The sequence below is a fragment of the Zophobas morio genome, unplaced genomic scaffold (genome assembly GCF_036711695.1).
Source record: "Zophobas morio isolate AGI-343-1 ecotype UQ-CSIRO unplaced genomic scaffold, CSIRO_AGI_Zmor_V1 ptg000010l, whole genome shotgun sequence".
Lineage (NCBI taxonomy): Eukaryota > Metazoa > Arthropoda > Insecta > Coleoptera > Tenebrionidae > Zophobas > Zophobas morio.
In genome coordinates this window covers 5,086,682-5,100,502 of record NW_026972115.1, presented here as the reverse complement: position 1 = coordinate 5,100,502, position 13,821 = coordinate 5,086,682, and the positions used below count along the sequence as shown (strand labels likewise).

At 28.4% G+C, this 13,821-nt stretch overlaps 1 protein-coding gene across 6 annotated transcripts in view; it reads left to right on the top strand.

Annotated features, from left to right (window-relative positions):
- Nucleotides 1-13,821, top strand: part of LOC135126230 (sodium/potassium-transporting ATPase subunit alpha) — a 106,995-nt gene that overhangs the window by 10,248 nt on the left and 82,926 nt on the right. The window contains exon 1 of one of the 6 annotated variants that reach the window (XM_064052113.1): nt 7,506-7,616. The exons of the other annotated variants lie outside the window; for them this stretch is intronic. Within the exon in view, the coding sequence (XP_063908183.1) occupies nt 7,566-7,616 (51 nt within the window). The 5' untranslated portion in view covers nt 7,506-7,565. Of the gene's footprint in view, nt 1-7,505; nt 7,617-13,821 lie in introns of those variants that run through there. 6 annotated transcript variants of the gene reach the window in all.

Genomic DNA, 13,821 nt, shown 5'->3' with positions numbered 1-13,821 from the left:
CAAAATTGTGTAAATAATTATTATTTGTATTTTAATTAATAAAAAGAATCGTTCCCCAAATGCGCTCCCCAGTTGGTTCTACTATTTATTTAAAGCTTTGGAATTTCCGTACGTTACTATGCCCCGTGTTATTTATTTGCCTTGGCGTTAAAGGATGAATGGTCCAAACTCGCCAAAACCTCCGTTATTGTTTTATATTTGCCGAAAGAATTACAATCGTCCTTATCTACACAAACGATTTTTCTCAGTGTACGCCCAGGCGTGACGTCAAATGATAAAACTCCCGTCTGGGACAGCTAGTAACAAGCAGTCTTACATCGTCGCGATATTTTCTTACTGTCAACTTTGACCCACTCGACGAAATTTATCAAGCACGCTATGCACTCTTTGACCCATTTTTGCCAGTCATGGATCACGTGGGAGGAAAAGAAGCGTTTTGTCAAAATAATCAATTCGGACGTCCCTATGTGAGAACGAATCAAACTGGCACGGCGTCTTGCAGACTGCCACCGCTGTCGGAGGGTCGCGACTTCCATCGATCCTGCAAGGTCGCTCACATCACGAAAGCCTTTATCGACATTTTGCCGTCAGGGCTCCCGAAAAAGCTCGCAATTATTTATGTATTAAATTCAATCAGTGTCGAGGGGAAATTGTTGGGCCGAAGGCTGGAATTCGAGCCGGAAAAATGGGGGTGGGCAGTCGGGGTTAGTGGGTGGGTGGTTTCGAATAATCGAGGAAGAGCGAGGTGGATTGGACGAGTGGTTCAGAAACGTGAGGTTTCGTATGCTTCGGATTTTCATGTGGGTGCATGCATCAATTTAGTGGAACATTCAAGTAATTGGTTTTTCAATTGTCCAGTTGTTCGGTATTTGATTTTTCAGTTATCAAATTTTTCAATTTTGCGATTTTGGAATCCTTTGATTTTTCAATTTTTCGATTTTTCATTTTTCAATTGTTCTATTTTTCAATTTAATAATTATGAAATTTGTCGTTTTTACAGTTTAATCAGTTTCTTGTTGGGAAAAGAAGACTTCGTATATTAAGAAAAAATGTACAAAATATAAGCCCCCCACCCCACCCCCCTACTCCATTGTGATGAATGTTTTATTCATCATGCGCTGAAGGTCGGAGTTTAGTCGCAAAATCCTCATTTTTCTACAAGAAATTATCATATGAAATATATTTTAAAAAGGGTAGAATTTTCTAGAGAAATAATATACATAATATTAAATAATTAAACTCCGCCCCTCGTCTGATTAGGAAAGATATAATAAAAAACATAAAGTCAATCTATTATTCAATAATTTTGGACTGTATTCCGAATGTAAATCACGTAGTAACTTGTGCTTTTTTTTCGAAAACTGAAAAATCTAAAAATTGAAAAATTAAAAATGGAAAACTCGTGAAATCTCAATCGAAAAACTGCAAAATCGTTAAATTGAAACGTCCAAAAGTTAGAAAATCGCAGAACTGGAAAATTTAAAAATGAAAACTCGAAGAGATATCGTAAAATTAAAGAAAAAAAAAAACGGAAAATTGATAAATTGCAAATTGAAAAACTGACGAACCGAAAAATTGAAAAAACAAACAATTATAAAATCGGAACATTGAAAAATTGTAAAAATTAAGAAAGTAAAAACTGAAAGAAAAATGGCAAATGGAAAAATTAAAAATTGAAAACTCGAGAACTCAAATCGAAAAATTGCAAAATCTAGAAATTGTATTGAAAAATTGGAAAATTAAATTTAAACTTCAAAACTCGAAAAAATTCAGGAACAAAAAAAATGAAAAATTGAAGAAAAATTAATTTTTAATATTTCAAAATTTCGATTTCCAATTTTCTCTTTTTTAATTTTTAATTTCATGATTTTACAATTTTTCGATTTTCCAATTTTGTAATTTTTCTGTTTAACAATTGATGATTTTTCAATGTGAAAATTATACGATTTTTCAGTGTTGTAATTTTGCATTTTTTTTTAGTTTTCAGTTTCATATTTTTACAATTTTTCGATTTCTCAATTGTCCAATTTTTAATGAAGTTTTAGAGATTTTTCAATTTTTCAAGTCTTCGATTTTTGAAATTTTCGATTTGCGATTTTGTTAATTTTTCCACTCCTCAGTTCTTCAAATTTTTTACTTTTCGATTATGCGATATTAAAATTTTCAACCTTTTTATTTTTTTATTCGTTTCTTCATTTTTTTGATTTTTTTTGATTTTCAATTTATTTAGAATTTAGTTCCAAAATTTTATATTTTTTAATTTTTGAATATTTGGATTTTGTAATTTTTCATTCCTTCAATTTTTAGATTTTTCAAATGTTCAATTTTTCAGTTTTTCTGATTTTTTGAATATTCCCTTCTTCAATTTTTCGATCTTTAGTTTTTTGTTTCTTCAAATTTTCGATTTTCAAATCTAATTTTTTTAATTTTTTGATTTTTCAGCTTTTGAATTTTTGAATTTTTTATTTCTTCAGATTTTTCGATTTTGGGCTTTTTGTTTTTTCAATTTTCCAACTTTTGAATATTTTTATTTCTTAAATTTTTTGTTTTTTGGTTTTTTTTATAATTTTTCTAGTTTTCAATTTCAATTTTTAAGTTTACAGATTTTGAATTGTTTGATTTTTAAAATTTTTCATTTCTTCATTTTTTAGATTTTCAATTTTTCGAGTTTTGAAGTTAAAATGTTTGAACCATTGAATTTTTTGTTATGTCAACTTTAGAATTTTTACATTTTTGTTTCGATTGTTCAATTTGCAATTTTAATTTTTCAAACATTCAAATTTTCAATTTATTTAGAATTCAGTTCTTAAATTTTGTATTTTTAAATTTTTGAATATTTGGATTTTGTAATTTTTTATTTCTTCATTTTTTAGATTTTTCAGATGTTCAATTTTTCAGTTTTTCTGGTTTTTTGATTTTTCCTTTCTTCAATTTTTCGAGATCTAGTTTTTTGTTTCTTCAAATTTTCGATTTTCAAGTCTAAATTTTTGAATTTTTTGATTTTTGAATTTTTGAATTTTTCATTTCTTCAGATTTTTCGATTTTGCGCTTTTTGTTTTTTCAATTTTCCAACTTTTGAATAGTTTTATTTCTTAAACTTTTTGTTTTTCAATTTTGTATAATTTTTCTAGTTTTCAATTTCAATTTTTATATTTACAGATTTTGAATTGTTTGATTTTTTTAATTTTTCATTTCTTCATTTGTTAGATTTTCAATTTTTTGGATCTTTCAGTTCCTTGTTGGTTCAATTTTTCGAGTTTTGAAGTTAAAATGTTTGAATTATTGAATTTTTTGTTTTTAGAATTTTTACATTTTTGTTTCGATTGTTCAATTTGCAATTTTTCGAGTTTTCAATTTTAATTTTTCAAACTTTCAAATTTTCAATTTATTTAGAATTCAGTTCCTAAATTTTGTATTTTTCAAATTTTTGAATATTCGGATTTTGTAATTTTTTATTTCTTCAATTTTCAGATTTTTTGAATGTTCGATTTTTCAGTTGGTTTTCTGATTTTTTGATTTTTTTTTCGATATTCGCTTTTTCGATTTTAGAATTTTCGACTTTCTGTATTTCTTTTTTTTCTATATTTCGATTCTCGGATTTTTAGATTTTAGATTTTCGGTTTTCCGATTTCTTGGATTTTCCAGTTTTCTATTAATTCATTTTTCGAATTTTCGATTTTTTTCAGTTGGTTTCATTTCATTTAGATTTGTGATTTATTCAATTTTTCCAGTCCTCAGTTTTAGACTTTTCAATTTTTTTACTTTTCGATTATTCGATATTCGAATTTTCAATTTTTACATTTTTCAATTTTTAGACTTGTCAGTTTTTTTTTCGACTTCTCAAATTTTCAATTCCATTCTTCAGTCTTTCGGTTTTTCAAGACAGAGTTTGGCACTTTTGACATTTTCGGAACATAATTAGTATTGATTCTACAGTCATCAAATTTTCAATTTTTCGGTTTTTCATTTTTCTAATGTTCTATTTTTCAATTTAATAATTATGCAATTTGCCATTTGTATAGTTTAATAATTTTCGATTTTACAATTATCCAATTTTTCAATTTTAAAATTGTACAATTTTTTGATTTTTTATTGTTCAAAATTTCTATTTTAATTTTTCAACTTATTAATTTTTTTTCCGTTTTTGAAGGTATCCGATTTTTCAGTTTTTGATTTTTCCATTACCCGAATTTCATTGTTTCGATTTCCTAATTTTTTGATTTTTAATATTTCAAAATTTCGATTTCCAATTTACTCTTTTTCTGTTTTTTTAATTTTATTATCTTACAATTTTTTAATTTTGTCATTAAAACACTCACTTGAAACATACACATATCATGCTTCTTTACCTTTACTTTAAGATTGCATATATAACTTATTTTAAGTTATAGGGTTATTATAAAAAATTAAATGTGATAATTTTTTAGAAAGCTGGACTGTTGTATTCCAGGGGCGCTAGTTTTGTCTAAAAAACTTTAGGCCAATTTTTCAATTTTGTGTATTTTTACAAATTTTTAAATTTTTCTATTTTTCATTTCTCAATTGCTTGACATTTGAATTTTAGAATTTTTGCGATTTCAAAATTTTTAGATTTTACAGTTATCAAATTTTTCAGTTTTTTGATTTTTTAACTGAATGATGTTTCAATTTTAGTGCATATGATTTTACAATTAGTTTTATTCATTTTTGCAGTTCAATAATTTTTCGATTGTAAAATTATCCAATTTTCCCATTTTGGATTTGCACAAAGCTTCAAGTTTTTCGTTCTCCAATTAATTATTTTACGATTTTTCGGTTTTAAAGGTATCCGATTTTTCAGTTTTTGATTTTTCAATTACCCGAATTTCAGTGTTTCGATTTCTTATTTTTTTTATTTTAACTGTTTCAAAATTTCCCAAGTTTCTAAGTTTTTGATTTGCAATTTTTCGATTTTCTAATTTTGTAATTTTTATTTTATGTACAATTGCCTGATTTTTCAATTTTAAAATTATACGCGTTTTAAGTGTTGTAATGTTGCAATTTGAGTTTTCTGTTTCATATTTTTACAATTTTTCGAATTCTCAATTGTCTAGTTTTTAATGAATCAGTTCTTCAATTTTTTATTTTTCCGTTTTCAGATTTTCGATTTTAAAATTATCCAAAATTTCGATTTTAATTTTTCAAGTTTTTGACTTTCTAGTTTAATTATTTTACAATTTTTCGTTTTTAAAGGTATGCGATTTTTCAATTACCCGAGTTTCATTGTTTCGATTTCCTACTTTTTTGATTTTTCAATTTTTCGACTGTCTAATTTTGCAATTTAGTTTAATAAATTTTCGAGTTTATACATAGTTTTCCCATTAGATTGTAATTTTATAATTTTTCAATTTTTTTACTTTTAATTACTCAAAATTTCAATTTTAATTTGATTGGTATCCAAGCGTAAGGTAAGGAAGTAGGTATATAGGGTCTATCGGTAATTGAGTATGGAAAAATAGGTCTCCCGTTTCCGCCTGTCTGTCTGCCGTCTGTCCAAGCTTTTATTATACAGATAATATCCGAAACTACTGGACCGATTGTTGTCAAATTTTACATGTATGTTAGGACTATCATGTAGATGGTAAAACTGTAACTAAAATTTTATAGAATAATTATTCTCCTGTATTTGAGTTGTTCCTGAGGCATCCACATTTCCGCAAAAACATAGAAATTGTAAAGCAACCGTTTACACTAGCATTGCAAAGCCGAGAGAAGTCTTATTCGAATAACCTTCGACCAGTTTTTCATTGTTGGGCAAAATATTGCCCACAGACTTCGGTTGTGTGAACTCTTTTAATTGTATTATTTGCAACAGCAATGTTCCTTGCATGCGGGTCTTGGTTTTAAAATTCCGCCCACGAAAACATCGCTTTCGTCCTCAATATCGTCAGTAGTTGTGTTGATTAATTCATGACAATAGTAAACGCTGGCTATTTCGATAATTCAGGCAACCTTTTAAAATGAGCGACGGCAGTGAAGAATAACGAAATATCAAATGCCACATTGATCCCGTTTTCATGAATAAGCGATCTTCGTCTTGTGCTCTTGTGCGGATTTCGCCAAAGATCTTCGAAAACTGTGCCCTGTGTGATATACGCGATTTTAAAATCACTAGAGGCCAATGCAGGGAACTTGTGAAAATCGTAGAATTCTTATTTGCTAATGTTAATAATAGCATATCAAATAATCCTGGATATTTTTGGTGGTTTATCAATGAAGAAAAGAAACAATGGTAATTAATCTTAACGAAATTATATTTATCAAAGAGTGCGCTATAACCTATAGGTTTTGCCGGATTGTTATTATTAATTTATATACCTACTTTGTTTCCAGGATGTATTAATGATTTCACGCTTCTACGAGGAACAATTTATTTACATTATCATAAAAATTTTCGCTTTTGGTTGATGGGATAAGTCGTAACGTAAATGAAGTTAAAGAAATCTCACGTCGGATCGCCAAATTACAGTACTCAACTTTAGATTAGCTTTAATGGTGCGATAAAACTATTAGATCCACTTAATAATATTAAAATTTCACAACATAGAGACGGTTAAGTCGGTGGAGACCCGATTTAGAGTGGCGAGAAAAGTCTAGAATTGACGGTTTGAAGTACCGCAGATAGTCACTAGTTTACGTATAAATAGGGACCTTTTTGGTACTAACCTCTGTCGAGTCCGCCGCTCCATTGATCAAAACGGTCGATTCATGTCAATACCCGAAGGCCGCTCCACCATTTTTCACCCATTATTCGTCCGTCCAGTGACGCAATTCGCAATAAGGGCATTTCCGGTGTCGCCCCCCTAGTTACGTCACAAGGCTACACTATTCAACCGCTATCATACACTTAATTCATTGAGTATAATGTGACTCATTTATTCGTTAGATATGTGTTAGTAGCACAATGGATCTAAGGTAATCCCTCCCTTCCCCCAAGCGTCGCCGCCGCCACCTTCCACGTTTTTCCGCCACCGAACCGCAGGAAGTGCCCGATTGAAAAAAGTCTAGCAGGATTTTTGAGGACTGCTCCGGTTCTAACTCGTTAATATTAAATTAGAAAATAAGCGTGGCCATAATTGAATTTGTCTGAAGAACGAAACGGATTGCTCGCCGGTGCTAATACGAATTTCTTGCCTGCGTTTTTTCGGGGTTTAACTCCCGATTAGCGCCCTAATGCGAAACGCAACGTTGAGTGACTTTAACATGTAAATAATTGCAAGGTTTTTTGATTTTTTTCAGCAGGAAAATTTATTTTCCAATTTTACTAGTTTTCGCTGAGCGCTTGCACTATGTTGTCGTAAAAATTGATCACCGATTGTCTGCGTTTTTGTCTTCGTTCTTGGCCTTCCCGAAGCGCGGCTGCTGCCCCATTGACGCCATAATAGCATGTAATGTCGCGGGATAATTGAGGTAATTATGGCTAGTTGTGCCCCGTGTGGGCCAGGCCTGTGGATCCGCTTTGCAATTTCATAGTTGCCAGTAGCAGTGAACGTACCTAGCGCGACACGACGACGGCTCTTGCTCCAGAGGTCTAGTGATAAGTGCCAATGGCCACAGTACAGCAGAACGACCCCAACCCCTTCGACCTGGACGACGAGGTAAAGCGCGGCTTCCCGCCGGAAGCGAACGCATGATCTCGAGCTTGCCAAAAACGCAAATTTCGGCCGTCCGCGGGCTCACGCTTCTTCGGCTTTGGCAAAATTACGTCGTAAATTTTCGCGCTTGTGCAATCTTTGCGAAATTACGAGCATCTCCTTATTTCGCGAAATTACAATTTGAGAACTATAAAAGGATGATTTATGACTTCCTAGTTACGAATGTATCCTGGGCTTTTTATGGGATTAAGATTAGATAATCTGGGGCTCGTTTGAGATAGATGAAGGAATTTTACAGTGACAGTCTGAGATTGCTGCGATTGGACGCGGTACGGCGACGCCACATTAAATGATTGTTGGATTTTAGATTTTTTTTCTTGGCCGAATTCGAAAAACATTTAATTCAGTTACGCTTTTGCCAGTTCGGTTCTTTCTCACGAATTCCAGCGGGAATTTTAAAGGTTAACTAAAAATTAATAGGCCGCCCAGGTATTTATCGACGGGCACTTTTATTGCTCCCTCATCGTGGTCTCCCAGTGTTCACGAAAATTTATTTTCATTAGAATTTCAGTTTTTTGTCTTGGATTCTATTTGCCTTTCAACTCGGCGAATGCAATTATCGGTCATTGAAATGGAGAAAGGGTGGGTGGGCGGGACTAATGTTATTATGTATTGTTTTTTAATGTTTTTATCTTTCATTTCATACCAAATAAAATGGGTGCTCTTAATTTAATTTTCTGTGTCTTAGATTCTAGTATTTGCCAATGTAAAGTCTGTCTTTGGTGTCAAAGCGAATGAATATTCTGTGTGAACGTTCGTCGCCTGTGTTAGTTTTTATTAGAGAGATAAGCTCCGAAACTACTAGACTGATTGTTGTCAAATTTTGTATTTATATTAGGAATATCATGTAGATGGTAAAACGCTAACCAAACTTTGTCTAATTCAAACTATGTTTGTCCCCCGTGAAAAATTGATGACATCATCTCAAAATTTTGCCAAATAAATCCTACCTAAAAATGTGTGAGTTTTGTGACACATTATTGCATTCGTAGTTTTCATAATTACTTTTACAAGCTGACTCAAAAAAAAAATGTTTGAGACAGTTTATTTTACTGATTAAATCAGGAAAAGCTCAACCCATTTTTTTTTGTTATTACTGTTGATATACGCAAAAATGTTGACGTCGTCATCACAAAATTTTGTAAAGAAAACGCTCACTTGAAACATATACGTAGCATGCGTCTTTATTTTAACTTATAGGGGTGTCATAAAAAATGAAATGTTAAAATTTTTCGAAAAAACTGGATTTGTTGTATTGTATTCCAGGGACGCGAGAAGTTTTGTCTAAATAACTTTAGACCAATTTTGTAATTTTTAAGTTGTATTTTTTACAATTTTTCCATTTTTTTAATTATATAATTTAAAATTTTTCGTTTTTGTAGTTTAATAATTTTCGATTTTACAATTATCCAATTTTTCAATTTCGAAATTGTACAATTTTTCAAGTTTTTGAAGTTTAATTGTTCAAAATTTCGATTTTAATTTTTCAAGTTACTGATTTTCCAGTGTAATTATTTCCAATTTTCTGTTTTCGTAGGTATCCGATTTTTCAATTTTTGGTTTTCCAATTTTGTAATTTTTTTTTCAATTGTCTGATTTTTCAATTTAAAAATTATACGATTTTTGAGTGTTGTAATTTTGCATTTTTTTGAGGTTTCAGTTTTATATTTTTACAATTTTTCGATTCCTCAATTGTCCAGTTTTTAATAAATCAGTGTTCTTCACTTTTTGATTTATCAATTATCAGATTTTCCAATTTTTCGGTTTTGAAGTCCTTAGATTTTTCAAGTTTTCGATTTTTTATTTGTTCAAAATTTCGATTTCGATTAATTTTTCAACTTACTGATTTTCCAGGGCAATTATTGTACAATTTTCCGTTTTTGAAGTTATCCGATTTTTCAATTTTTTATTTTTCATTACCCGATTTTCATTGATTCGAATTCCTAATTTTTTGATATTTACAAATTCAGAATTTCGATTTCCTATTTTCTCAATTTTTGATTTTTCAATTTCATCTTACAATTTTTCGATTTTTCAGTTTTGTAATTTTTCTGTTTTACAATTGTCTGATTTTTCAATTTTAAAATTAGACGATTTTTCAGTACTGCAATTTTTTTTTGACTTTTCCGTTTTAGATTTTTTACAATTTTTCGATTTCTCAATTGTCCAGTTTTTAGTGAATCAGTTCTTCAATATTTAATTTTTCGGTTATCAAATTTTTCAATTTTCCGATTTTTCATTTTTCAATTGTTCGACAAATTTTTCAATTTAATAATTTGTCATTTTTACTGCCTAATAATTTTCGATTTTACAATTATCCAATTTTTCAATTTAAAATTGTACAATTTTTCAAGTGTTTGATTTTTAACTGTTCAAAATTTCGACTTTAATTTTTCAACTTGTTGATTTACCAGTGTAATTATTTTACAATTTTCCGTTTTTGAAGGTATCAGACTTTTCAGTTTTTGATTTTTCCATTACCCAAATTTCATTGTTTCGGATTCCTAATTTTTTGATTTTTAATTTTTCAAAATCTCGATTTCCAATCTTCTCATTTTTGATTTTTCAATTTCACGATCTTACAATTTTTCGATTTTCTAATTTGTAATTTTGTGATTTACAATTGTCTGAATTTTCAATGTAAAAATTATACGATTTTTCAATGCTGTAATTTTGCAATTTTTTTTGTTGTCAATTTTATATTTCTGCAATTTTCCGATTTTTCAATTGTCCAGTTTTTATTAAATTAGTTCGTCAATTTTTGATTTTTCAGTTATCAAATTTTCCAATTTTTCGATTTTTCAATTTTGGAATCCTTAGATGTTCTATTTTTCAGGTTTATAATTACGCAATTTTTCGATTTTACAATTATCCAATTTTTCAGTTTTAAAATTGTACAATTTTTCAAGTTTTTGATTTTCAATTGTTCAACATTTCGATTGTATATTGATTTTCCAGTGTAATTATTTTGCATTCTTCCGTTTTTGAAGGTATCCGATTTTTCAATTTTTGATTTTTCTATAACCGGAATTTCATTGTCTGGATTTCCTAATTTTTTAATTTTTAATATATCAAAATTTCGGTTTCCAATTTTCTTTTTTTTTTCATTTTTCAATTTCATGGTCTTACAATTTTTCGATTTTCCAATTTTGTAATTTACCTTTTTTTACAATTGTCTAATTTTTCAACTTTAAAATTATAGGAGTACAATTTTTGACTTTTTTTGAGTTTTCAGTTTTATATTTTTACAATTTCTCGATTGTCCAGTTTTTAATAAATTAGTTCGTCAATTTTTGATTTTTTGAATGTTCAAAATTTCGATTTTAATTTTTCAACTTATTGATTTTCCAGTGTAATTATTTTACAAAAAGGCATCCGATTTTTCAATTTTTGATTTTTCCATTACCCGAATTTCATTATTTCGATTTCCAATTTTCTCAGTGTTGTAATTTTGCAATTTTTTTTGAGTTTTTAGTTTTGTGTTTTTACAATTTTTCGGTTTCTCAATTATCCAGAATCAGTTGTTCAGTTATTGATTTTTCAATTTTTGGAATCCTTGGATTTTTGAATTTTCCAGTTTTTCATTTTTCAATTGTTCTACATATTTTTCAATTTAATATTTATGCAATTTGTCATTTTTAGAGTTTAATAATTTTCGAATTTACAATCATCCAAAATTTCAAATTTGAAATTGTACAATTTTTCAAGTTTTTGATTTTCAATTGTTCAAAATTGCGATTTTAATTTTTCAACATATTGATTTCCCAGTGTAATTATTTTGCGATTTTCCGTTTTTAAAGGTATCCGATTTTTCAATTTTTGATTTTTTTATAACCCGAATTTCATTGTTTCGATGTCATAATTTTTTGATTTTTAATATTTCAAAATTTCGATTTCCAGTTTTTTCAGTTTTTGATGTCTCAATTTCATGATCTCACAGTTTTTTGATTTTCCAATTTTATAATTTTTCTGTTTTACAATTGTCTGATTTTTCAATTTTAAAATTATGTGTTGTAATTTTGCATTTTTTTTTGAATTTTCAGTTTTATATTTTTACAATTTTTCCATCTCTCAATTTTTGAATTTTCAGATTTTCCAATTTTTTGGTCTTTCATTTTTCAGTTGTTATATTTTTCAATTTAATAATAATGAAATTTGTCATTTTCACAGTTCAATAATTTTCGATTTTACAATTATCCAATTTTTCAATTTTGAATGTCTACAATTTTTCAAATTTTTGATTTTTAATTGTTCAAAATGTCGATTTTAATTTTCCAAGTTGTGAATTTTCAGTGTAATTATTTTACAATTTTTTTGAAGGTATCCGATTTTTCAATTTTTGATTTTTCCATTACTCGAATTTCATTGTTTAGATTTCCCAATCTTTTTTTCTGATATTTCAAAATTTCGGTTTTTTATATTTCTATGTCATGATTTTACAGTTTTCGATTTTCCAATTTCTTAATTTTTCTGTTTTACAATTGTCTGATTTTTATAATTTTAAAATTATACGATTTTTCAGTGTTAATTTTGCAATTTTTTTTTTGAGTTTTCAGTTTTATATTTTTGATTTTTCAATAATTAATTATCAGATTTTCCAATTTTTCGATTTTCCAGTTTTTCGATTTTCCGGTTTTGGAGTCCTTAGATTTTTCATTTTTCAATTTAAAAATGATGCAATTTGTCATTTATACAGTTTAATAATTTTCGATTTTACAGTTACCCAATTTTTTATTTTAAAATTGTACAATTTTTCAAGTATTCGATTTTTAATTGTTCAAAATTTCGATTTTAATTTTTCAAGTTATTGATTTTCCAGTGTTTTTGATTTTTTAATTTCATGATCTTACAATTATTTTTCGGTTTTCCAATTTTGTAGTTTTTCTGTTTTACAATTTTGCAATTTTTTGAGTTTTCACAATATTTTTTAGTTTTCGATTTCTCAGTCCGGTTTTTAATAAATCAGTTTTCCAGTTTTTCGGTTTTGAAATCCTTGGATTCTTCAATTTTTCGATTTTTCATTTTTCAATTGTTCGATTTTTCATTATTCAATTGTTCGATTTAATAATTTGTGTCGAGTTTACAGTTATTGACTTATATCAAAATTTTATAATTTTTCAATTTTTTGATTTTTATATGATTGTTCAAAATTTCAATTTTAATTTTTCAGGTTAATTTTACAATTTTTTCTTTTTGAAGGTATCCGATTTTTTAATTTTGCGATTTTACACTTTTTTCATTGTTCGGTTTTTAATTATAGTCAAAATTTTTCAAAATTTCAATTTTCAAGTGATTTTTCAATTTCATAATTTTGTAATTTTTCGATTATTCAATTTTGTAATTTTTTATTTTACAGTTAGCTGACTTTGCAGTTTTTGGAATCTAAAATTATTCCATTTTCAATTTTATACTTACTTATTTATGGAATTTTTCGGTTTTACAGTTGAAAAATTTTTCGATTTTACAATTATCCAACTTTTCAATTTTGCAATTTTGCTTGCCTTTTGTTTTTCCCAAAACAAAAATTATAGTCTGTCAAAACTCATCTGTCAGTTGTCATTTAGTTTCGTACACTGTTACTAGTATTGGTTATGTTTGTTTTAATGTATAGACGTTATCATAAATAAAAGTTCGCAAAATCATTTTTTTTATTTTTCAAAGAAGCGGAATTTGTTCAATTGTACTTCAAAGGCAAGGGAAGTCGTGCCGAAATAACCTTAGACCATTTTTTTTTATTTTAGATGTAAAATCTTAATTAATAAAATAAAAAAAAAAAAAAAATCTGCGTTTGGTGTCACAGCCAATGAAATCAGTCATCACACCGGAGAAGGGGTGGGTGGGCGGGCCTAGGTTTATCTTTTGAATACATTTTTCATCAAAATCACAAACTTCAGAAATGAGATGAATGCCAATTTTTCTAAAGATTCTAAATACGAATTGATCCTTTTTCTATTGACTGATTGAGTTCAACAAAAAACCGTGTGAACATCCTTAACTTTCCACGTAAGCATCCTCCACAAACCCCTAATGCGAATTCCTTGTCGGCGCCCGATCTTTATTTAAAAATTAACCGAAATCAGGGTTTTCCACTAACGCAATCTAATACGTTACGGCGGCGACACGGCTCATAAATTTTCCTTTTATACGT